Genomic DNA, 24956 nt, shown 5'->3' on the forward strand with positions numbered 1-24956 from the left:
GAGTCCGCGATTCTGTCTGCTTCGCGCTGTAACGATGATTAATCCCGCTCGCCTTTCCGGGATATAACTGAAAAAGTTTTCTTCGACGACGCCACAAAACTCTTTTAATTATCTTCCTAAAAAATTCTTCACACTAATTATCGCGTCGGAACTGCGCAAGACGGCTCCTTCCGGGAGTTCAACAACGACTCCTGCACACACCAAGTAACGCATCCAGTTTCAGATCCCCGCCGGTGGTCATCGTTCACATTTACAAAGAAGATGTGGTCGTTTCTTTGTCCTACTGCGCTTATTCTGCGGTTCATACAACCTCAATATCGACCGCAAACGTCATCGCTTCTCTCTCCTTGGTCTTTAACATTTTCTTAATGCACATAACCTTCACATCACTTTTCCATCTTTCTTCTATTCCTTCCGCTGTCAGTACCTCAAATTATATGTGACTACACTGTTAACCATTTTTCACGGTAGCTGGCTACCTAAAAATTGTTTCAGGAGAAATAAAAGTTTCGCTTTGTGAAGAGAGTGTCACAATTATATTTATTACTATACGATATGTATCATTACCATTATTGCTGTAATAGCAGTAGACACATAAAAAATGAGGTCCCTATGGTGGATTTCAAATTTTATCCCGAGCGGTTCCAGGCGCTTCAGTCTGGAACCGCATGACCGCTACGGTCGCAGGTTCGAATCTTGCCTCGGGCGTGGATGTGTGTGATGTCCTTAGGTTAGTTAGGTTTAAGTAGTTCTAAATTCTAGTGGACTGATGACCTCTGATGTTAAGTCCCATAGCGCCAAAAAAAAAAAAAAAAATTATCACTTCCCACACGTATAGAACTGTGTGTGTGTGTGTTACGACATTCGAAGTTATATGAAAAATGTTTTATCGTCTGCACTTACACCGGTAAGCAGAGTGTAACGTAAATCATTAGTCAGCAGAATTACATCTAAATGATATTTTCGCAAATTCGTAACCTTTCGTATTTAACAGAAATGCAAGGAGAAAAAATCGCTTCACAGGACGCTATTTTTTCATTCCTCGATGGATAGTGAGTAATAGTTCCAAACTACACCACCAATTGACCGTTTCATCAAGTATTGCTCCTAGCTGCCCTTTCTACTGTTTACGCCAGGACATCAGTACTGCAGCTGTCTGGCAAAATTTAACATTACATATCTTCAAGCCGATGCTAGGAAAATATAAAGCGTAACTATAGTCAACAGATACTACAGCAGGGACGAGAAAGACCAGTAGCTATACGAACGCTTTCTCCAGTACTGCAACAGTGAAGGGTGGCTAGTGTGGGAGTACCTGATGAGAACGAAAACAGTAAGTCTTTTTCATTGATGGATAAGTTATTCTTTCTGAACTGTCGCCATTCTGTCTGAAGGCAGCTAGATTTTCCTGGACGCGATAGCACGGCGGATCTACATCTAGATCCACAGCAGTTGACTAATTCTGAAGTTCACATTAAGTGCTTGGCAGAGGGTTCATTGAACGACTTCCACACTGTGGCGTTCTGCTTCTAACAGTGGTGGGAAAACAGAACATGTAAATCTTTCCGTGCAATCTCTAATTTCTCTTATTTTGTTGATACTAAAACATAATATTTTCGCATTCGAAAGAGAACATTGGACACTGAAATTTCATGAAAACGTCTTGGCGTAACGAAAAACGCCTTTGTTTTAATTATTGTGATCCCAAATAGCCTATCTCATCTGTGACACTCACGTCCCCATTTCACAATAATACAAAACCAGCTTCGCTTCTTTGAACATTTTCGATGTTCTCCGTGAATCCAGCGTGGTGAGGACCCCACACCGCACAGCAGTACTCTAGCAGAGAAAGAACAAGCGTCGTGTAGACAGTCCCTTTAGCAGATCTGTTGCGTCTTCTAAGTGTTCTGCCAATAAGATGCAGTCTTTGCTTCGCCATCGCCATAACATTTTCTGTATATTATTTCCAATTTAAGTTTTTTATAATGTAATTCCTAGGATTTAGAAGAACTGACAGCCTTTAGATTTGTGTCATTTATCATGTAACCGAAATTTAACGGATTTCTTTTAGTACTCATGAGGATAAACACAGTTTTTATTGTCTACAGTCATGGCAGTTGTCGCACGATACAAATATTTGTCTAAATCATTTTTCAGTTGAGTCTGATTTTCTAATGACTTTGCTAGATGGTAAATGACAGCATTGTCTGCAAACAATCTAACGTGGCTGCTCAGATTGACACCTAAGTCGTTTATATAGTATAGGAACAGCAGAGGCCTTTAACACTTTCTTAGAGAATGCTGTGCGTTTGCATCTGTGCAGTTAAGTCATATGATACAGCTCATGTATTCAGTAAAGTTTTTCTGGGTTTGTGACCGCATTGTCAATATATATAAAAGTACCGACGTTTCGGTCCCTGTTGCAAGCGACCTCTTCAGGTGTTGAAAAACACCCAGAAGAAGGTCGCTAGCAACAGGGATTGAAACGTCGGCAGTTTTATATATATTGACAATGCGGTCACAAACCCAGAAATATTTTATTGAATTTAACAATGGCCGCGGAAGCCTACGCTTATAGCGTATGTATGTTTATGTACAACATTATAAAATTCACATGATGTGCAGTTTGCATCTTATACGGTTTACATACTACAAAATTACATGTTTGAAAACAGTAGTCCAAAAAACTAAAAAATTACTTGTTTTACTTTGTACAAACAGGAAAATTCGTTGTCTTCTTTTTTTCATTAACTTATTTCTAAATTTCATGAATATATTGTTTGTAGTATTGTTGCAGTCGTGTGATCTGATACTACGCCGTATATGTATCTGATGATACTCGTGTGGTCATGTCATCATCTGTTTTCAAATCAGTGTTTCAATCTCCGTTGTCCCATGTGTCATATTGTGGCGTAGGGTCTGTGTCTGGTCGTGATTTGTATGGGGTCGTTGCTGCAGCGCTCTTGATATTTCATCAGTGATCCGTTTAAGCATGCTCCATTTATTTGGGCCTCTTAAAGCTTGCCATATGTCTTCGACTTTTGGCATCGGTCTTATGTGTGTTAGTGTGCCGCATTTCATGTTATGTGTTCCGGGATCCATGTTCTCCACATTCACATATATCAGTCTGGCTAAGGCTAAAGCGGCGCAGGGGTGTAGGGTAACAACCAGGGCCCTTCATGAAGTGTAGCATACCGCGATTTGGGCCAACATGTCTCACCCTCAAACGTTCTGTCATGTCCGGGAAGAAGGAAAAGACCCTACAACTCTTGTCGGATGTATGCAGATGATATCTGTTCTTCCGGACATCTCCGAAAGAAGAGATTCTATCTTCATATAGATAATGCTTACCGGCCAATGATCTTCTTCTGTGCGGATGCACTCACATTGCCGGAAAACTTGCGGGAATCGGTAGATTGACTGCCACGAGTAATGAGCATAGTGGGCAAGGGCACTACAAATGTAGTGCGAGGACAGTAACTTGGAAGTGTGGGTCTCACGGGGAGCATGTCAGAGATAAGTCCCTGCAGTCGCACTACCTACTGTGTCCTCGATGGCTCAATCGGATAGAGCGTCTGCCATGTAAGCAGGATATCCCCGGTTCGAGTCCCGGTCGGGGCACACATTTTCAACTGTCACCGTTGATATTTATCAACGCCTGTTAGCAGGTAAAGGCCTGGATTTTATTGTAATTTCACACTTGTCAGATGTGTCCCATCCTTTGAGCCATGTCTCAGCCTTCCAAAGATGTAACTGTTTTTTTTTCCGAAATACATTCCTCTGTTATCTCATGTACCATGTCCTGTCTTCCTCTTTTGAGCCAGTATACTGCTGCTGTTTCTCCAGTGTTTATCTCAATAGGGTATGTTTCAAGTACAACGCATAGGGTTTCCGTGGACGTGCTACCAAAAGCCTCTGACTTCCTGAACAATACACCTACTTGTCCACGCCTCACAGCGGTTTTGAGGGTCGATGTGTCCAGGGTCGATGTGTCCAGGCACTTGCTGCGAAGCACATAATAGATCCAAAGAGGGCTGTGTGCTACATTCGTAATGCCTGTAATGGTAGAATGTAGTGAACTGAGTTTAGCGTGGCAAATTTGTGCATTAGTCTTGTCGCTTTTTCAGTTGTAAGTCTTATATGTTCGTTGAATGTTAATCGTTCGTCTAAGTATAAACCTATGCGTCTTTTTATTATTTTCCGCAGTATGCTAGTGTTTTTCAGTCTACTGGTGGGGTTTCTCTGCAGTGTCCCTCTAATGGGTAAAATTACCGTCTTGTTCGCCACAATTGTGAACTTGTTATGGCTGCACCAGTTTCTTATTTTTACAAGGAGTTGCGTAGCATTGCTTTCGAGTTGGACTCTTGAGTTTGTAGTTGTCATTACTAGCAGGTCCTCAGCATATGTTACTATACCCTTAATCTTATCATCATTGTCGAGTCTGTTTAGGAGTAGTTGTATGGCCCAAATATTGAGCCTTGTGGTCGTACTTTTGTCATTTTATTGATAACCTTTCGTTTTCCTGTTCGCATGCTGACACAGTTTTGAAATCTGCAGCAATTTGCCTAAGCGTTACACTTCCGTCACGTTGAACGATTCTCTTCAGTCGTCGTTGGTTCCGTTCTTGCAGGATCTTTTTCCGGCCGCAGTGACGTCGTAGATCTGTTGTTTTAGCGGACTCTTGGTATTCACGGCACACTCGTGAAATGGTCGTACGGGAAAATCCACACTTCATCGCTATCTCGGAGACGCTGTATCCCATCGGTCGTGCGCCAACTATAACAGCACGTTTAAACATTTAAATCTTGATAACCTGCCATTGCAGCAACACTAACCGATCTAACAACTGCGCCTGACACTTGTGGTGTTATATAGGCGTTGCTCACCGCAGCACCGTGTACTGCTTCTTTACGTATCTCTGTATTTGAATACGCATGTCTATACCAGTTTCTTTGGCTCTTCAGGTGTACTTTATTCACGCGCGTGTGTGCGAGGCATTGTTACTCTCCTTCTCAGTACACGGAATCAAATATATAGTGACTTTATGCCCTGGTATCGGCCTGTGCCCTGCATACTATCCTAGCCATCTGAGAAGTAAATTTGTGCTGCAGCGTGACACATTCATCCAGCGGCCACCAAAGTTTACAGCTCCGAATTTTCTGTTCATACTGGTATGATAATCATTTTGAGACCAAACTCCTTAGAGTGTATGTAGCGATGGCGATCCCCAGAGCCCAGGAATTTAATCCCCTGAAGGACAGTCGAAACGTCAAACGTATTTTTATAGATTGAAATGTTGCGGCCTAAAAACTAAAACGATTTTATTCAAACTGGGCACTCGTCGTGGAAGACTACGAACTTATATCTTAAACCTACACTACTGGCCATTAAAATTGCTACACCACGAAGATGACGTGCTACAGACGCGAAATTTAACCGACAGGGAGTAGATGTTGTGATATGCAAATGATTAGCTTTTCAGAGCATTTACACAACGTTGGCGCCGGTAGCAACACGTACAACGTGCTGACACGAGGAACGTTTCCAACCCATTTCTCATACACAAACAGCAGTTGATCGGCGTTGCCAGGTGAAACGTTGTTGTGGTGCCTCGTGTAAGGAGGAGAAATGCGTACCATCAAGTTTCCGACTTTGATAAGGGTCGGATTCTAGCCTATCGCGATTGCGGTTTATCGTATCGCGACATTGCTGCTCGCGTCGGTGGGGATCCAATGTCATTTAGCAGAATATGGAATCAGTGGGTTCAGGGGGGTAATACGGAAAGCCGTGCTGGATCCCATCGGCCCCGTATCACTAGCAGTCGAGATGACAGGCATCTTATCCGCATGGCTGTAACGGATCGTGTAGCCACGTCTCGATCCCTGAGTCAACAGATGGGGACGTTTTCAAGACAACAACCATCTGCACGAACAGTTCGACGACGTTTGCAGCAGCATGGACTATCAGCTCGGAGACCATGGCTGCGGTTACGCTTGACGCTGCGTCACAGACAGGAGCGCCTGCTATGGTGTACTCAACGACGAACCTGGGTGCACGAATGGCAAAAAGTCATTTTTTCGGATGAATCCAGGTTCTGTTTACAGCATCATGATGGTCGCATGCGTGTTTGGCGACATCGCGGTGAACGCACATTGGAAGCGTGTATTCGTCATCGCCATACTGGCGTATCACCCGGCGTGATGGTATGGGGTGCCATTGGTTACACATCTCGGTCACCTCTTGTTGGCATTGACGGCACTCTGAACAGTGGACGTTACATTTCAGATGTGTTACGACCCGTGGCTCTACCCTTCATTCGATCCCTGCCAAACCCTACATTTCAGCAGGATAATGCACGACCGTATGTTGCAGGTCCTGCAAGGGCCTTTATGGATACAGAAAATGTCCGACTGCTGCGCTGGCGAGCACATTCTCCAGATCTCTCACCAACTGAAAATGTCTGGTCAATGGTGGCCGAGCAACTGGTTCGTCACAATACGCCAGTCATTACACTTCATGAACTGTGGTTTCGTGTTGAAGCTGCATGGGCAGCTGTACCTGTATACTCCATCCAAGCTCTGACTCAATGCCGAGGCGTATCAATGCCGTTATTACGGCCAGAGGTGGTTGTTCTGGGTAGTGATTTCTCAGGATCTATGTACCCAAATTGCATGAAATAGTAATTACATGTCAATTCTAGTATAATATATTTGCCCAATGAATACCCGTTTGTCATCTGCATTTCTTCTTGGTGTAGCAATTTTAATGGCGAGTAGTGTAGTTCGAAATATTTTTAAAATAATAGTGTTGTAATGATTCGAGTAACTGATAGGTAACAGGCCTTTGATCTTACAAAGAGAGTAGAGAAGAGAGCAAACGCAATGAAGTAGTGTGGGTGGTGGCGGGCTGCGGGCTGACCTTGTTCTCGGGGTCGGTGAGGCAGCCGGCGTCGAGCAGCGCCTGGGCGGCCCGGGTCTGCTGGCCGTCGCAGGCGACGTGCAGCGGCGTGTTGCCGTCCTCGTCCTGCGCGTTCGTGTCCACTCCCAGCCGCACCAGCAGCTCCACCACGTCCAGGTGGCCGCGCTCGCACGCCATGTGCAGCGGCGTCTTGCCTTGCTGCCGGCACACGCGGCATCACACCACCGTACGTCTCAAAGGGCCGGTAACATACACTATACCAACATTTACAACTACATCTGCATCTGCATCCGTACTTTGCTAACTACCTGACAGAGGATACTGTCACGGCTCACTTCCATAGTTTTTTTGTTTATTCTCAGATAAAAATTACCGGGTGGATATAATTAAAGGTCAGTTTCTCACAGGGGTCCTGTTTGGTCTGTAATTACAGAATGGCATCTGAACTTGGTAGATATTCTACTGCGGAACCAATTTACGCTCGAAAAAAATTTGTTCCAATTTTGACCACCAGGTGCAAATATAAAAGTGCCCTCTGGCTAGAGTAAGGTAACAGCAGAGCGCGAAGCGGGAATTTCAAAAGGAACGCGCTACACACAAGGAGGAAACGCAGAGAAGCAACCGTGACATTTCGTCACGGTTCAGATCTGAAAAACAGAATTTCATCAGTTTCAGCGACCTGCAGATTCTGAGTCATTCATAATAGGCATTCTCGCTCACAGGGTATTGAGAAGCGATTGCTGTGATAGGCAGAACATTATCCAGAAACAACTACGGGAATAAATGGAGCTGATGAACGCATAAATCATAATCTTGAATAGTCAGTTCTGCACTTGTATTTACTATATTCATATTACTTACAGCCTGAGCAAGCTTTCAGGCCACAACGCGACCAATAGTCTTTAAGATGGGGTACCAAGTATCTGCAGTTCACAATTTACCTACGATTTATAGATGATGTGAGATTCACAGAGAATGAGTTAACAATTTACGTAAATAATCACTTTTGGACAGATACAGATGTTATAGGTATCATGGGAGGAAGACATCACGTTTCATTTAATATGTCTGTAGACAGGAGTTGTGGATGTGAGACTCAATGTGCCATACACTTTACGAGATCAATTCACAGGTGCAGTATAGCAAGATACATCGCCTGTAGGGAACCTCACGCAAGCTTTCTTTGCACATGTAGTCAATCATGACCCAAGAGAACACTTCTACGTGCTCAGAGTAACATACATTCACATGTGCATCATTCACCTCTTTGAAACCGTATGCATGCCCTGAACAGCAATCGAATATTACATACAAATCTACGAATCACGAAAGTAGGTTCTAATAATCTAATTAACGTGAAACTTCGCATTGCATTTTGTAATAATGATAATTAACAACAGTTTGGAGTTCAGACTTATAGCTTGAGTAACTTTTGGTATATTTTTACCCAAAAACACATTTACATACACTGTGCAACGGAATTAAAGATTCGCTTTTTTTTCGAAACCCTGTAGTAATTGTCCCCATTTTCGTCGCAAAAGGTTGCAAAATGTCTGTCACCTTTGGGCTCGACGACGCTTCAAATATCAAGGAATAAAAAAGGTCAGAGCTCAAAAGTTCATGTGACATGTAAAGTGGACTAACGATATCACATTGGCATCAAATTTCACCATAATTCTGCCCAGCGCCGTCATGGAAGTTTCACACGATGGGAAAGGCGTCACAGCCTCTCTTACCAACATATCACCCCTTCTTTTGACGGCTTTGTGACGGAGGTCAGAACCGCCTCTGCTAGTGGTAAAAAAAAGAAAGCGGTTTTCTATGGGCTGCCGGGGAAAGCATTTTAGGCACACCGCCGTTCACTATCGATACGAAAGGGCCTCAGAGGTGGCATAATGGGCGTCAGTGAAACCATCCTTTTCCTTGGGACATTGATGACTACATATTTGGTATTGGAGAACGGCAGTCTGCAGTGTGATGAACAGGAAGACTTTCTTGATAATCTTCAATACTGCTGATGTCTCCCTGTTGCTTCAAAACTTTTCTAAGGACAATATGGGCTAGCAACCCCACTGGATGTGATCTCACTCCTTTGGAGTGCAATGCAACCACACAGGGTGGAAAGAAGAGGGGCCATTGAAAAACCATTCGACGAAATCTGATCTGACTCAGTACAAAGTTGTTATGTTTTTTTTTTTTTTTTTTTTTCCAGTGATCCTGTTTCTCTCCCTCCTGTGGCGCAATAACGGTGGGGTGCAACATTGACACATGTGTGAATAAAACAGCAAAGAGTTTCATAAACACCACTCCCCACCTCCCCACTTGTTCTGCAATAACCTCAGTGCCACCCATCCCCATTTACTGAGAATTTAAAAAAATGTGCCTTTACAGAGAAAACCGTTCAAATATTCCTAGGCGCCTGCAGTTGCCTTTCCCCGGACGTCTAGCACTACTTTGGAGGTTCTGAACGGCATGTAATGTTTCCACCCTGTATTCCTGAGCAAAAATTTCGGCCGCACTGCACTCCAAAGGGATGAGAACACGTTCAGTGGGGTTTCTAACCCACCATGTCCTTAGGGAAGCGCTGAAGCATCAAGGGTACGTCACCAGTATCAAATTTGGTCAAGAACGTCTTCCTGTAGTCCTTCGCACTGCAAACTGTCGTCTTCGACCACGAACTGTGTGGGAATCAACGTCCAAAGAAAAGAAGTGGTTTCATTTGTGCCCTTTAAGCCACTCCCTGAGTCCTTTTCGTGTCTTTTCTGAGCGTCGGTGTGTATGAAATGTTGTCCTCGGTGACTCATAAGAAAAACGCGTGATTTCGACGCTAGATGTCGTGTTTCTGACCCCCATCGCAGGGGCGTCAAAGGAAGGGGTGATATGTCGGTAAGACAGGTTTGACGACCTTCCCATCGTGTGACTCTTCAAACGGCGGCGTTGGGCAGAATCGTGGTGAAATTTGGTGCCAAAGCGACAACATTAACCCACTTTACGCGTCACATGAACTTCGGCCTTTTTCCGCACGTGTCGACAACAAGCTGTTTGAAGCACCGAGGAGCCGGAAGGTGACGTTGCAGGGTGCCACACCTTTGTACCATTACAGAAGAAGGTCGTAGGTGCCGTGGAGCCAAAAATCAAGCTTATGCGTCGCAATGGGAGACAATTAAGGGTTTTGAAAACGTGATCCTTTACATCTGTTGTGCAGTGTAGTGGAGCCGTCTGTGTCCACATATTCTGCTGACATCGCGTGTTGTCAGATATAGATGCATACTTGATTGGAATGAGGTTGGCGATCTGGCATGATAGGACTGAGATTAGAGGAGTGGGCTTAGAAGAGTTACAGGCGCTCTGAGTAAGAGGTTAGAATAAGGAGTTTTTGACAGTGAGGTTAGAGCAGCAGGATTAAAGGAGTGGAGGGAGTTTAGAGGGGAAAGACTAAAGGAATGAGATAGGGGATGGAGGATAAGGAAATGAATCGAGATGAGTGAAGCTGCGGAGTGGAGTTAGGGGAGTGAGATAAGGAGCGACGGGTTAGGGGAGTGTGTTGGGGGGTATGATGTTAGAGGAGCGTGTTAGGAGAATTAGGTTACGAAAGTGAGAGACTAGGAAAGCGGACCCACCTTGTCTCGGACGTCGGCGCGCGCGCCCGCGGCCGCCAGCCTCTGGACGACGGCGGCGTGGCCGCCCTGCGCCGCGTGGAACAGCGCCGTCTGCTGCTCGGCGTCCGTCGCGTCCAGCCGCACGTCTTCCAGCGTCTCCAGCAGCAGCTCCAGCACGTCCACGCGGTTGTTGCGCGCCGCGCACATCAGCAGCGTGTACTGCTTCTGTAACGTGACATCGCGTTAACGTCACAACAACAGTCACTTATTTTATGCCGTTATGACATTCGGATATGTAATACTCAAAAAAACTCTGACATTAGCTGGAAAATTTTTTTTGTATACACGCTATTCTATTGAATGGTGAAAATTTACATCTACATCTACATCTACATGTATACTCCGCAAGCCACCCAACAGTGTGTGGCGGAGGGCACTTTACGTGCCATTGTCATTACCTCCCTTTCCTGCTCCAGTCACGTATGGTTCGCGGGAAGAACGACTGCCGGAAATCCTCCGTGCGAGCTCGAATCTCTCTAATTTTACATTCGTGATCTCCTCGGGAGGTATAAGTAGGGGGAAGCAATATATTCGATACCTCATCCAGAAACGCACCCTCTCGAAACCTGGACAGCATGCTACACCGCGATGCAGAGCGCCTCTCTTGCAGAGTCTGCCACTTGAGTTTGCTAAACATCTCCGTGACGCTATCACGCTTACAAAATAACCCTGTGACGAAACGCGCAGCTCTTCTTTGGATCTTCTCTATCTCCTCTGTCAACCCGACCTGGTACGGATCCCACACTGATGAGCAATACCCAAGTAGAAGTCGAACGAGTGTCTTGTAAGCCACCTCATTTGTTGATGGACTGCATTTTCTAAAGACTCTCCCAATTAATCTCAACCTGGCTCCCGCCTTACCAACAATTAATTTTATATGACCATTCCACTTCAAATCGTTCCGTACGCATACTCCCAGATATTTTACACAAGTAACTGCTACCAGCGGTTCTAGGCGCTTCAGTCTGGAATCGCGCGACCGCTACGGTCGCAGGTTCGAATCCTGCCTCGGGCATGGATGTGTCTGATGTCCTTTGGTTAGTTAGATTTAAGTAGTTCTAAGTTCTAGGGGACTGATAACCTCAGATGTTAAGTCCCATAGTGCTCAGAGCCAGCCCAACTGCTACCAGCGTTTGGTCTGCTATCATATTATCGTACATTAAAGGATCCTTCTTTCTACGTATTCGCAATAGATTACATTTGTCTATGTTAAGGGTCAGTTGCCACTCCCTGCACCAAGTACCTACTCCGTACCTCCCTCTCTCTCTCTCTCTCTCTCTCTCTCTCCCTCTATCGGACACACACACACACATACACACACACACACACACACATACACACACACACACACACACACACACACACACACACACACACACACACACGCCTCATATGGCGTTTTTGGTGTCATCATCCTCTTGAGTGATGGCATGTGATCTGCCATGACTTCCTTTCCTGCGTCAAACTTCATTGTAGAGTGGCACTGACACCCAACGCCCTCAATTGTTTGTCGCATGTGTTCCAATCTTTTTTAATTTCACAGCTCTCTCTGGTGACATCCGAGTTACTCCCAAATATTTTCACATACGTTCCACTATCTTGTCCCATAGTATTTTTTACGCCTGTTTTGTTTTATGAATTTTTTTTCTGGCGGCAACTGACTGGAGTTTTCTGCTTTGGATAATCCTTAGTTTGTACAGTAATTTCTTTTCCGGTAGTCTAGTGAGAAACTACTGAATGCCTAGTTTTGTCGAATTATTGGTTGTACTGAACCTGTTAATACCATTGTTTGCATAGTCGTAGCTGCAGCTTATAAATTACATCAGACATGCATTTGTACATAGGCCTCGTATGTTGAAGTACACCACGCCTGCGACGCCAATCACAATGGAGCCTCTAGATAACATATCTCTGGTCTCCTATTACGCCATTTCTGCAGGTTCGAGCCAAGTTAATTATGCGCAATCAGTATTTTTGTTACGTGATAACGTGATATAAGCTTGTCATTGTCCTAATAGGTTATAAAGGGTCATCCCTTGTCGCCCAAAATTTGTTTCGACCAGCTCGATGAAAAGCTTGTTTCAAAACCTACAAAAGCGATATGGGTTTAAAGATGGAAATTGTTAGGGCTTTCCTATGAGCCTTTTCATTGTAAGAGTGATTTCGTTGTAAAATGACTGTCACTACATGATCGTCCGTTTTTTCTCCTGTCTGACGTTTCTGGAGAACCGACACAAATAGAAACGTTATTCTGCTGTCGAAGATTTGTGAATTAATCTTGTACACAATGTTCGATAGACCAATTTAGACAAAGTTTCCACATCCACTTCTATTACTCTCTCTCAGTAGATTACTAATTACCTTTTCGCTAAATGTGACTCAGATATGCATTGTACATCCTCCAGCACCAATCCATTTTAATCAGCTGAAAAGCACGCAGCACCATATTTAAATTTTTTGTTCTCTCATATAGTGCTCGTAAAATTCTACCGTTGTGTAGTTGTAACCGAACGACGGGTCATAAAGGTAAGTCTAGTTCACAGCTGTAACGCTAACCAGAGGTTAGACTGCGGCATACAAGTTTCAGAACACGAATGAGGCAGCAGCTAAGTTGATTCGTGTGGCGATTCGACCGCGCAATCCTGCTTCAACATAGTTTTATGTGTGTGCATTCTCAGCAGTTGCATTCTTATCGGTTGGGTCGCAGTTCAGACTCAGAAAATATTTCCTTGGTTGTCGAACTTGGTCAGATTTTTTTCGAGCGAATGTGTGGAGTTTAACTTACACTAAGCACACTGGGTGCTGAACTTAAAAAAGAGAGGCATTCAATTAGCAAAGCAACACATTTCTTTCCTAAGCGAATTTCTCTTCAAAAAATGTGGAGTTTGTTGTGGGACATTGTGAAATATTCCCGCTTTAGACCCTGTTGTTTCATGAAATGCGGACAGGTGTGCTATATGTAGCCTTCAAAATGCCGTCTGTAACGGTGATTGGTTCCAAGCAGAGAGCTCTAATTGAGTTTCTTTGGGAGGAAAGCAGAGCACCGTAGTTATTCATAGGCGCTTGCAGAATGCCTACAGAGACTTGGCAGTGGACAAAAGCACGGTGAGTCGTTAGGCGAGGAAATGGACGGCGGGGTGGTCGACAGATCATAATCAAACACCTCGCTGCACAACTGGACGTCTCTGTTGGTAGTGCTGACACGCTCGTCCACCATTTGGGGTACTCAGAGGTGAGTGCGCCCTGGAAGACCATAAACAGCAACGAAGGACCATTTGCTTGCGCGTTATGAGGCTGATCGAATCGACTTTTGGCGAACAGCGCAACAGACGATGAAAGAAAACGGCAATCCATAGGGTGGCGCCACACCACCTCTCCTCCGAAGAAAATGTTGAGAGCTGCATTAGCAACCGGTAACGACAGGGCACGTTCTTCTAGGACTCCGAGGGTGTTATTGTGTTTGATCTCCTCCATTATAGTGTAACTGATAAGTATTGTGCTACTCTCAGGAAACTGAAGAAAAGACTTTAGCCTGTTCGCATAAAACTTCAATCTCACTTCTCCTTTTCTATGACGCAGCAAAGTGTCGCACAAAACTAAGCACCAAGGAGAAGCTCACAAAACTTCAAGAGACTGTTGTTCCTCGTCCACCCTACATCCCGCATATCACACTTTCGAATCTCCATCTGTTTGGGCCAGTGAAGAATGCTCTCCGCGGGAAGCAATACGTCGATGATGAGGAGGTTATTGATGCAGCAGGATGTTGGCTCCGACGTTGACCAGTAAAGTGACACAACGCGAGCGAACAGGCCCTCTCAGTAAGGTGGCGTAAGGTCATCACATTCAACGAAGATTATGTTGAAAAAATTCTGTTTTGTAGCCCAAAGAGTGGGGATTGGTTCAAATGGCTCTGAGCACTATGGGACTCATCATCTCAGGTCGTCAGTCCCCTAGAACTGAGAACTACTTAAACCTAACTAACCTAAAGACATCACACACATCCATACCCGAAGCAGGATTCGAACCTGCGACTTTAGCAGTAACGCGGTTCCGCACTGAAACGCCTAGAACCGCTCGGCCACAGCGGCCGGCGAGTAGGGATTAATATGGTGTACTGGAATCCTACATACAACCAGTCTGCTAAAAAAAAGTTTTGCATTACTTATAGAACGCTCCTCGTAATAGTGGCCACTGTGTGCTCCGTGAATATATAATGTATGAAGATGATACTGTAAATAAGATTCATTAGTGTTAACACGAGCAATTTCGTCTCTACTAAAGTAATCTGTAGTAGTTTGCTCATTACCCGCCTAAAGTTGTACTGTGCTCTTATAGCTATTCATGTTGAGACCGCATGCTACCGCCAACTGACAGCGATGGATGAGATCGCCTCTCCTCCATAGTGTTTTTATTTAGTTTACTCATCAATACTACACTATCTATTTTACGAGGGTGAGTCAAATTAAAACCTTAAATTTGTAATAAATCGAAATTTCGCGCTGTTATCCTGTAAGTTGATAAGCGTGCTACAAACAGCGTGCAGAAGGGCCTGTAGGTGGCAGCATAGTGCAGATGCACACATACCGTCGCAGTCTCAGTATAAAGATGGCCGCCCCGCTTGCGACTTCCACCAGGGAAGAACAGCGTTCTGTTATTCGGTTTTTACGTAGTGAGGGTGTGAAACCTAAAGAAATTCATCGACGAATGAAGGTTCAATATGGCGATCCATATTTGTCACAACAGCGAGTCTACGAATGGAGTAGGACGTTCGCAAATGGTATGACTTCAGTGGAACATGCTCCTCGTCCAGGTCAGGCACAACGAGTCGTGACTCCACAGAACATTGCAGTAGTTGAAGCCATAGTGAAGGAAAACCACCGAGTGACACTGAATGACACTGCAGCATGTTTACAGATTAGTCATGGGTCAGCACACCATATTGTGCATGATGTGCTCCAGTTACACAAAGTGTCTGCAAGATGGGTGCCACGGCAGCTGACTCCTGGAATGAGAGAACGACGAGTTGATGCTTGTGAAGAACTTCTTCGGCGCTTTGAACGAGAAGGTGATGGCTTCCTTGCAAGAGTCGTTACTGGGGACGAAACCTGGGTTCACTTCCACCAACCGGAAACAAAGAGAGCGAGCAAAGTATGGCGCCATTCCTCATCACCAAATGCAAAGAAGTTCCTAACCGAACCATCAGCAGGAAAGGTTATGCTGACTCTCTTTTGGGACGGAAAAGGAGTCCTTTTGGAGCATTACATGCCTAGAGGGACCACTGTCAGCAGATACACAGATCTCCTAAAAAATCATCTGCGGCCTGCAATCAAATCAAAGCGATGTAGACTGCATTCAGCAGGTATCCTTTTGCAACATGACAATGCAAGGCCCCACACTGCCCGTACAACAGTTGCAACAATCACAGACCTGCATTTTGAGTGTCTTCCTCATCCACCACACTCACCAGACCTTGCCCCAAATGATTTCCATATGTCTGAACCACTCAAAGACGCAATGCGAGGAAATAAATTCCGTTCGGATGAATAGGTACGCCACGCGGTGCGCGGGCTACAAAAAGAATTCTTTTCTAAAGGAATTTATGCACATTGTAAGGGCTGGAGGATTGCATTGAGCGTGGGGGAGATTATGTTGAAAAAAGTGATACAGCTTTGTACCACCTCTGCACAATAAATAATATTTAAAAAAATATTTAAGGTTTTCATTTGACTCACCCTGATAAATTTAAGACATTCGTTCACTAATCATTTTTTGACACTGCATTTGAGCAGTACCGTCACACTGTTCAGAGGTAAATGTGGAAGATAGCGTATGTATCCACCAGAAAGAGGCACTCGGTATCGACTCTCGTGACGCTGAGAGCAAATGCAGTTAGAGCGCGTTGGGAGTTGGAGGCACGGGCACACGCGCCTGCCGCCCCGTCGTTCCTCATTTCGCGTCGCCTCATACCTCATACCTCATCCGTATGCTGTGCGGGGCCCGCGCCGCGCCGCGCCGCGCGGATGAGTTTGGTGCGGACCTGGGCGGCCGTAATGAGCGCTTCCGCCATCCCTCGATGCCGCACAGAAATGGTCCGGAACACGGCCGGTATTGAACGGTCCGCTGGCAGTTGCTTGCGTGCACAGAATAATTAGGTGGCGAGAGAATTGCGAGGCGCTGTGACATTCTATTAGCAGCAAGAAGGCTTTTAGATCCGCACATTGATAACACCTCACGCTAGACGTGTCATACGGAAATACTTGCCCATTAACGTGCTACCTAAAAACACGCACTTTAACGCATTTAGTGACAAAATGCACCTAGCATATCATTTAAATATTAGTTTGGCACATAAGTTTCTAGCGTTTTTTTTTTCAAATGTTGGTATTTCGGCTGCTGTGGGCTTATTTATTGACAGCCATTTCTTATTTGTAATTGACTGTTGCTGTTTGAGTTCACAAATTGTTATTTTGTCATTTGGAGATTGATTGGAGCTGTAGACCACAGAAGATGGAGCGTCAAGTGGAGAAATCGGAACGTTTTCGACCTATTCTTCTGTTGAGCTGAATAGAGGAGTGACAGCACCAAAGGCAGCCAGAACCATTTGTGTCGTGTAAGAGGATAATGAAACTGGACAGAGCACGTGGAGAAAATGGTTTTCGCGTTTTGCGGAATGTCGTTTTGACATTAATGACTCTCCACGTACAGGTAGACATTCGAAGAGTTTTATTGAAGTTAGTATAAACGCATTAATGCATCAGTGTACTCGCGAACTGACAAACGTGATGAACTGTGATCATTCCCCCATTATGCGACATCTGCATGCAATGGAAAAGTTCAAATGTGAGTGAAATCTTATGGGACTCAACTGCAAAGGTCATCAGTCCCTAAGCTTACACACTACTTAACCTAAATTATCCTAAGGACAAACACACACGCCCATGCCCGAGGGAGGACTCGAACCTCCGCCGGGACCAGCCGCACAGCCCATGACTGCAGCGCCATAGACCGCTCGGCTAATTCCGCGCGGCCATGCAGTGGAGAAGGTTAAAAAATTGGATTTATTTATACCGCTCGCTCTAAGCCAAAGTCACAAAAATCAGCGGGTGGCCATATGTGCATCTTTGCTTGCTCGTCATGAATTGACTTGGGAATGAGACCGACGGCTCCTATCTCGCATCATTCCTGGTGACGAGAAATAGTGTCTCTATGCTAAAATGAAGCAGAGGAAGAAATGACTAAGCCAAAACAAAGCAGCAACTCCACGTACAAAGACCTACGCACTTCCACAAAAGATAATGTTACACATCTGCTGGAAAAGCGACGATGTGGTGTACTACGAATTGCTTCTCCGAGGTGTATCCATCACAACTTAGACATCTTGAAGACGCAGTCCAAGAACAATAGCCGGGAAGACCGCGTAAAGCGATGCTACTCCTATATAACGCCAGCCCGAATTCTGTTACTGACAAAAAACACTCTGCAGAGTTGTGTAGGGAATTCAGTCCGCACCCACCTTATTCACCTGCTCTTGCTCGCCCAGATTCTCACCTTCTCCGCTCTCTATCAAGCAATCTTCAAGGAACTTGCTTTCCGGATGAAGGTGCACTGCGAACATGGGCCGTGCGGTTCTAGGCGCTACAGTCTGGAACTGAGGGACCGCTAGGGTCGCAGGTTCGAATCCTGCCACGGCATGGTTGTGTGTGATGTCCTTCGGTAAGTTAGGTTCAATTAGTTCTAAGTTCTAGGCGACTGAAGACCTCAGAAGTTAAGTCGCATAGTGCTCACAGCCATTTGAATCATTTTCTTGCGAACATGGCTCGACGAGTTCTTCGCCTCAACATCACGTCATTCCTATAGTCCCGAAATCGAAATGTTACCCCAGCGTTGTCAGACTGTAGCAAATAGTGAAGGAGGGTGGTCCATTAATCGAGACCGGGCCAAATATCTCACGAAATAAGCATCAAACGAAAAAAACTACAAAGAAAGAAACTTGTCTAGCTTGAAGGGAGAAACCATGTGGCGCTATGGTTGGCCCGCTAGATGGCGTTGCCATAGGTCAAACGTATATCAACTGCGTTTTTTTATATAGGAACCCCCCTTTTTTATTACATATTCGTGTAGTAGGTAAATAAATATGAATGTTTTAGTTGGACCACTTTTTTCGCTTTGTGATAGATGGCGCTGTAATAGTCACAAACATATGGCTCCCGATTTTCGACGAACAGTTGGTAACAGGTAGGTTTTTTTAAACTAAAATTCAGAACGTAGGTACGTTTGAACATATTATTTCGGTTGTTCCAATGTGATACATGTACCTTTGTGAACTTATCATTTCTGAGAACGCATGCTGTTACAGCGTGATTACGTGTAAATACCACATGAATGCAATAAATGCTCAAAAATATGTCCGCCAACCTCAATGCATTTGGCAAAATGTGTAACCACATTCCTCTCAACAGCGAGTAGTTCGCCTTCCGCAATGTTCGCACATGCATTGGCAATGCGCTGATGCATGTTGTCAGTTGTTGTCGGTGGATCACGATAGCAAATATCCTTCAACTTTCCCTACAGATAGAAATCCGGTGACGTCAGATCCGGTGAACGTGCGGGCCATTGTATGGTGCTTCGACGACCAATCCACTTGTCATGAAATATGCTATTCAATACCACTTCAACCGCACGCGGGCTATGTGCCATACATCCGTCATGTTGGCAGTACATCGCCCTTCTGTCACGCAGTGAAACATCGTGCAGTAACATCGGGAATCAGCATACATTGCAATCAGCATACATTGCACCGTTTGGATTGCTATCGATAAAATTGGGGCCAATTATCTTTCCTCCCACAATGCCGCACCATACATTAACCCGCCAAGGTCGCTGATGTTCCACTTGTCGCACCCATCGTGAATTTTCCGTTGACCAATATTGCATATTATGCCGGTTTAGGTTACCGCTGTTGGTGAATTACGCTTCGTTGCTAAACAGAACACGTGCAAAAAATCTGTCATCGTCCCGTAGTTTCTTTCGTGCCCAGTGGCAGAACTGTACGTGACGTTCAAAGTCGTCGCCGTGCAATTCCTGGTGCACAGAAATATGGTACGGGTGCGATCGATGTTGATGTAGAATTCTCAACACCGATGTTTTTGAGATTCCTGATTCTCGCGCAGTTTGTCTGCTACTGATGTTCGGATTAGCCGCGACAGCAGCTAAAACACCTACTTGGGCATCATCATTTGTTGCAGGTGGTGGTTGACGTTTCACATGTGGCTGAACACTTCCTGTTTCTTTAAATATCGTAACTATCCGGCGAACGGTCCGGACACTTGGATGATGTCGTCCAGGATACCGAGCAGCATACATAGCACACGCCCGTTGACCATTTTGATCACAATAGCCATACATCGACATGATATCGACCTTTTCCGCAATTGGTAAACGGCCCATTTTAACACGGGTAATGTATAACGAAGCAAATACCGTCCGAACTGGCGGAATGTTACGTGATACCACGTACTTATACGTTTGTGACTATTACAGCGCCATCTATCACAAAGCGAAAAAAGTGGTCTAACTAAGACATTCATATTTCTTTACGTACTAAACGAATATTTAATAAAAATGGGGGTTCGTATTTATAAAAAATGCAGTTGATATCAGTTTGACCTATGGCAGTGCCATCTAGCGGGCAACCATACCGACATCTGGTTGCCCCCTTCACGCTAGACGAGTTTCGTTCTTTGTAGTTTTTTCGTTTGATGCTTATTTCGTGAGATATTTGGTTCGGTCACTATCAATGGACCACGTTGTATAAGTCTCTGTCGCGTATATATGCTGTCCTTATTAAACTTACGGAAAAACTTTACAGACTTAAGCATTGACCTATTACATGCCGGTATGTACTCTTTGGGAGCAGCAATGATAAACCTGCTCAACGTCTTGTGTATTTTTAAGTCCACCATGTGTAACAGAGCGATTCACGCCAAAGAATGTAGTGTCCAGAAGCTGTAGTGAAAATATTTGAAAAGAAATTGCAGAAAATTATCACTCTCAGCCTTCGTGAGTTAACGTAAGTCCTCAAAAGAAAGACATTTCCCAAAGCAATGGCGTTCAGTTCACAACCAATTTCTGATCACGCACATAAATACACACATGCACCCATTTCAGTATGTGAGTCAGTTTCACGACTTCCACCCATAAGACAATAATTTACGCTACATGCTGCACCTGTACTAAATGTTTCACCCACTTGGTGCTGTGTTTCCCAGACTACGTCGCTGTAATAGTGATCAGTACTGTAGAAACAGAGCTACATTATCTGTATCAGAGTACCCTTCAAATTCTGAATCTTTTGCGTACTTCGCTGTGAACTCTCCCCAGCAGTTCATTACACGGTCAGGCAGACCTTCATCTGCTTTGGAACTATGCCGCCTCACATAGTCATTCTCATAGAAGTGAAAGAAATATTTTCCAATGTTGGTATGATTCCGTTAACTATGAAAACCAACAAAAAATGAATAAATAATATGCCTGTAACACTGAAGTGTCTGTATAAACTGTTTTCGTGATCTTGTTAACTTTCAGTAACCATCCTACAAGTGCATTTTCAGCAGAAATAGTATTAATATCTCAGAGGCTAACATTTCTAGGTAATTTCTGAAACAATATTATCTGCAATGTTCATTTTTCATTAGAAGAAGCATTTCTTAGCAACTAACCAATAAAATTAAATGTAACCTAGAACAGAATTAACAACAATCTATTTCATCACATGTACGGCGCGGAAGGAAACTAGCTGTAAATAGACTCATAAATGATTCCCGTTTGATTTTATACTTCATGATGCAGGAAACTGTCACTCGAAAGTTTAATTAATTCATTACACTGAACTTCCTATACATAGTAGTATTTAGCAATAATCCCCACACCCTAGATTGTTTAAGGTTTCGGACTCCTATGCCTAAAACACCCGTTTCACTCAGCTCCGTGTGTATGACGTCATACTTTCTGAACTAACTGTTGTACGATGATATAGTTTTCCAGGTTCATCCAGTCTTACACGTGCATACTGTCTGCAAAATGTATTACCAATGTTGTTAGTAATAGAGAAGTAATAAATTTAAAAAAATTTCCCTGATACTGAAGGTTTATTGAATGAACAGCTAAAATGTACTGACGGCAAACTTCTCTCCTTTCATTATTTTGTGGGGGTCTCGGAGAGGAAAAGCTGCTCTCACTCTAAAATACTTGAGTGTAGTGTGGGTAATTTGGAGGTCATGAGGTACGCTGCATCAAGACAATTATACCGTTTTTAATTTTAATATTTATCTTTTTTTTGGTCATCAGTCTACTGACTGGTTTGATGCGGCCCGCCACGAATTCCTTTCCCGTGCTAACCTCTTCATCTCAGAGTAGCACTTGCAACCTACGTCCTCAATTATTTGCTTGACGTATTCCTATCTCTGTCTTCCTCTACAGTTTTTGGCCTCTACAGCTCCCTCTAGTACCATGGAAATCATTCCCTCATGTCTTAGCAGATGTCCTATCATCCGGTCCCTTCTCCTTATCAGTGTTTTCCACATATTCCTTTCCTCTCCGATTCTGCGTAGAACCTCCTCATTCCTTACCTGATCAGTCCACCTAATTTTCAACATTCGTCTATAGCACCACATCTTAAATGCTTCGATTCTCTTCTGTTCCGGTTTTCCCACAGTCCATGTTTCACTACCATACAATGCTGTACTCCAGACGAACATCCTCAGAAATTTCTTCCTCAAATTAAAGCCGGTATTTGATATTAGTAGACTTCTCTTGGCCAGAAATGCCTTTTTTGCCATAGAGAGTCTGCTTTTGATGTCCTCCTTGCTCCGTCCGTCATTGGTTATTTTACTGCCTAGGTAGCAGAATTCCTTAACTTCCTTGACTTCGTGACCATCAATCCTGATATTAAGTTTCTCGCTGTTCTCATTTCTACTACTTCTCATTACCTTCGTCTTTCTCCGATTTACTCTCAAACCATACTGTGTACTCATTAGACTGTTCATTCCGTTCAGCAGATCATTTAATTCTTCTTCACTTTCACTCAGGATAGCAATGTCATCAGCGAATCGTATCATTGATATCCTTTCACCTTGTATTTTAATTCCACTCCTGAACCTTTCTTTTATTTCCATCATTGCTTCCTCGATGTACAGATTGAAGAGCAGGGGCGAAAGGCTACAGCCTTGTCTTACACCCTTCTTAATACGAGCACTTCGTTCTTGATCGTCCACTCTTATTATTCCCTCTTGGTTGTTGTACATATTGTATATGACCCGTCTCTTCCTATAGCTTGCCCCTACTTTTTCAGAATCTCGAACAGCTTGCACCATCTTATATTGTCGAACGCTTTTTCCAGGTCGACAAATCCTATGACAGTGTCTTGATTTATCTTTAGCCTTGCTTCCATTATTAGCCGTAACGTCAGAATTGCCTCTCTCGTCCCTTTACTTTTCCTAAAGCCAAACTGATCGTCACCTAGCGCATTCTCAATTTTCTTTTCCATTCTTCTGTATATTATTCTTGTTAGCAGCTTCGATGCATGAGCTGTTAAGCTGATTGTGCGATAATTCTCGCACTTGTCAGCTCTTGCCGTCTTCGGAATTGTGTGGATGATGCTTTTCCGAAAGTCAGATGGTATATCGCCAGACTCATATATTCTACCCACCAACGTGAATAGTCGTTTTGTTGCCAATTCCCCCAATGATTTTAGAAATTCTGATGGAATGTTATCTATCCCTTCTGCCTTATTTGACCGTAAGTCCTCCAAAGCTCTTTTAAATTCCGATTCTAATACTGGATCCCCTATCTCTTCTAAATCGACTCCTGTTTCTTCTTCTATCACATCAGACAAATCTTCACGCTCATAGAGGCTTCCAATGTATTCTTTCCACCTATCTGCTCTCTCCTCTGCATTTGACAGTGGAATTCCCGTTGCACTCTTAATGTTAGCACCGTTGCTTTTAATGTCACCAAAGGTTGTTTTGACTTTCATGTATGCTGAGTCTGTCCTTCCTACAATCGTCTCTTTTTCGATGTCTTCACATTTTTCCTGCAGCCATTTCGTCTTAGCTTCCCTGCACTTCCTATTTATTTCATTCCTCAGCGACTTGTATTTCTGTATTCCTGATTTTCCCGAAACATGTTTGTACTTCCTCCTTTCATCAATCAACTGAAGTATTTCTTCTGTTACCCATGGTTTCTTTGCAGCTACCTTCTTTGTACCTATGTTTTCCTTCCCAACGTCTGTGATGGCCCTTTTTAGAGATTTCCATTCCTCTTCAACTCTACCGTCTACTGCGCTATTTCTTATTGCTGTATCTATAGCGTTAGAGAACTTCAAACGTATCTCGTCATTCCTTAGTACTTCCGTATCCCACTTCTTTGCGTATTGATTCTTCCTGACTAATGTCTTGAACTTCAGCCTACTCTTCATCACTACTATATTGTGATCTGAGTCTATGTCTGCTCCTGGGTACACCTTACAATCCAGTATCTGATTTCGGAATCTCTGTCTGACCATGATGTAATCTAATTGAAATCTTCCCGTATCTCCCGGCCTTTTCCATGTATACCTCCTCCTCTTGTGAATCTTGAACAGGGTATTCGCTATTACTAGCTGAAACTTGTTACAGAACTCAATTAGTCTTTCTCCTCTTTCATTCCTTGTCCCAAGCCCATATTCTCCTGTAACCTTTTCTTCCACTCCTTCCCCTACAGCTGCATTCCAGTCGCCCATGACTATTAGATTTTCGTCCCCCTTTTCATACTGCATTACCCTTTCAATATCCTCATACACTTTCTCTATCTGTTCATCTTCAGCTTGCGACGTCGGCATGTATACCTGAACTATCGTTGTCGGTGTTGGTCTGCTGTCGTTTCTGATTAGAACAACCCGGTCACTGAACTGTTCACAGTAACACACCCTCTGCCCTACCTTCCTATTCATAGCGAATCCTACACCTGTTGTACCATTTTCTGCTGCTGTTGATATCATCTGACCAGAAATCCTTGTCTTCCTTCCACTTCACTTCCCTGACCCCTATTATATCTAGACTGAGCCTCTGCATTTCCCTTTTCAGATTTTCTAGTTTCCCTACCACGTAACGTGTATCCACAGGACATGTGGCCTGTATTTGAGGAAGTGTCATGATGATCTCTCCATTGGCAAAAGATTCCGGAATAGTCCCCCATTCGGATCTCCGGGAGGGGACTGCCAAGGGGGAGGTTACCGTGAAAAACAGATTGAATAATCAACGAAAGGATAACGTTCTACGAGTCGGGGCGTGGAATGTCAGAATATTTATCTAATTGCGTTAAATCTTTAATGTAACATTATGC

The 24956-nt window shown here is 44.0% G+C and overlaps 1 protein-coding gene across 5 annotated transcripts in view; it reads right to left on the reverse strand.

The window, feature by feature from the left end:
- Positions 1–24956, reverse strand: part of LOC126094678 (ankyrin repeat and death domain-containing protein 1A-like) — a 787090-nt gene that overhangs the window by 157720 nt on the left and 604414 nt on the right. For all 5 annotated transcript variants that reach the window (XM_049909192.1, XM_049909195.1, XM_049909194.1 and 2 more), the window contains exons 6-7: positions 10539–10742; positions 6919–7116 (exon numbers count right to left, since the gene is read on the reverse strand). In XM_049909192.1, coding sequence (XP_049765149.1) covers positions 6919–7116; positions 10539–10742 — 402 coding nt within the window. The remainder of the gene's footprint in view (positions 1–6918; positions 7117–10538; positions 10743–24956) is intronic.

This window comes from Schistocerca cancellata, chromosome 8, assembly GCF_023864275.1.
Source record: "Schistocerca cancellata isolate TAMUIC-IGC-003103 chromosome 8, iqSchCanc2.1, whole genome shotgun sequence".
In the NCBI taxonomy this organism is placed as follows: Eukaryota; Metazoa; Arthropoda; class Insecta; order Orthoptera; family Acrididae; genus Schistocerca; species Schistocerca cancellata.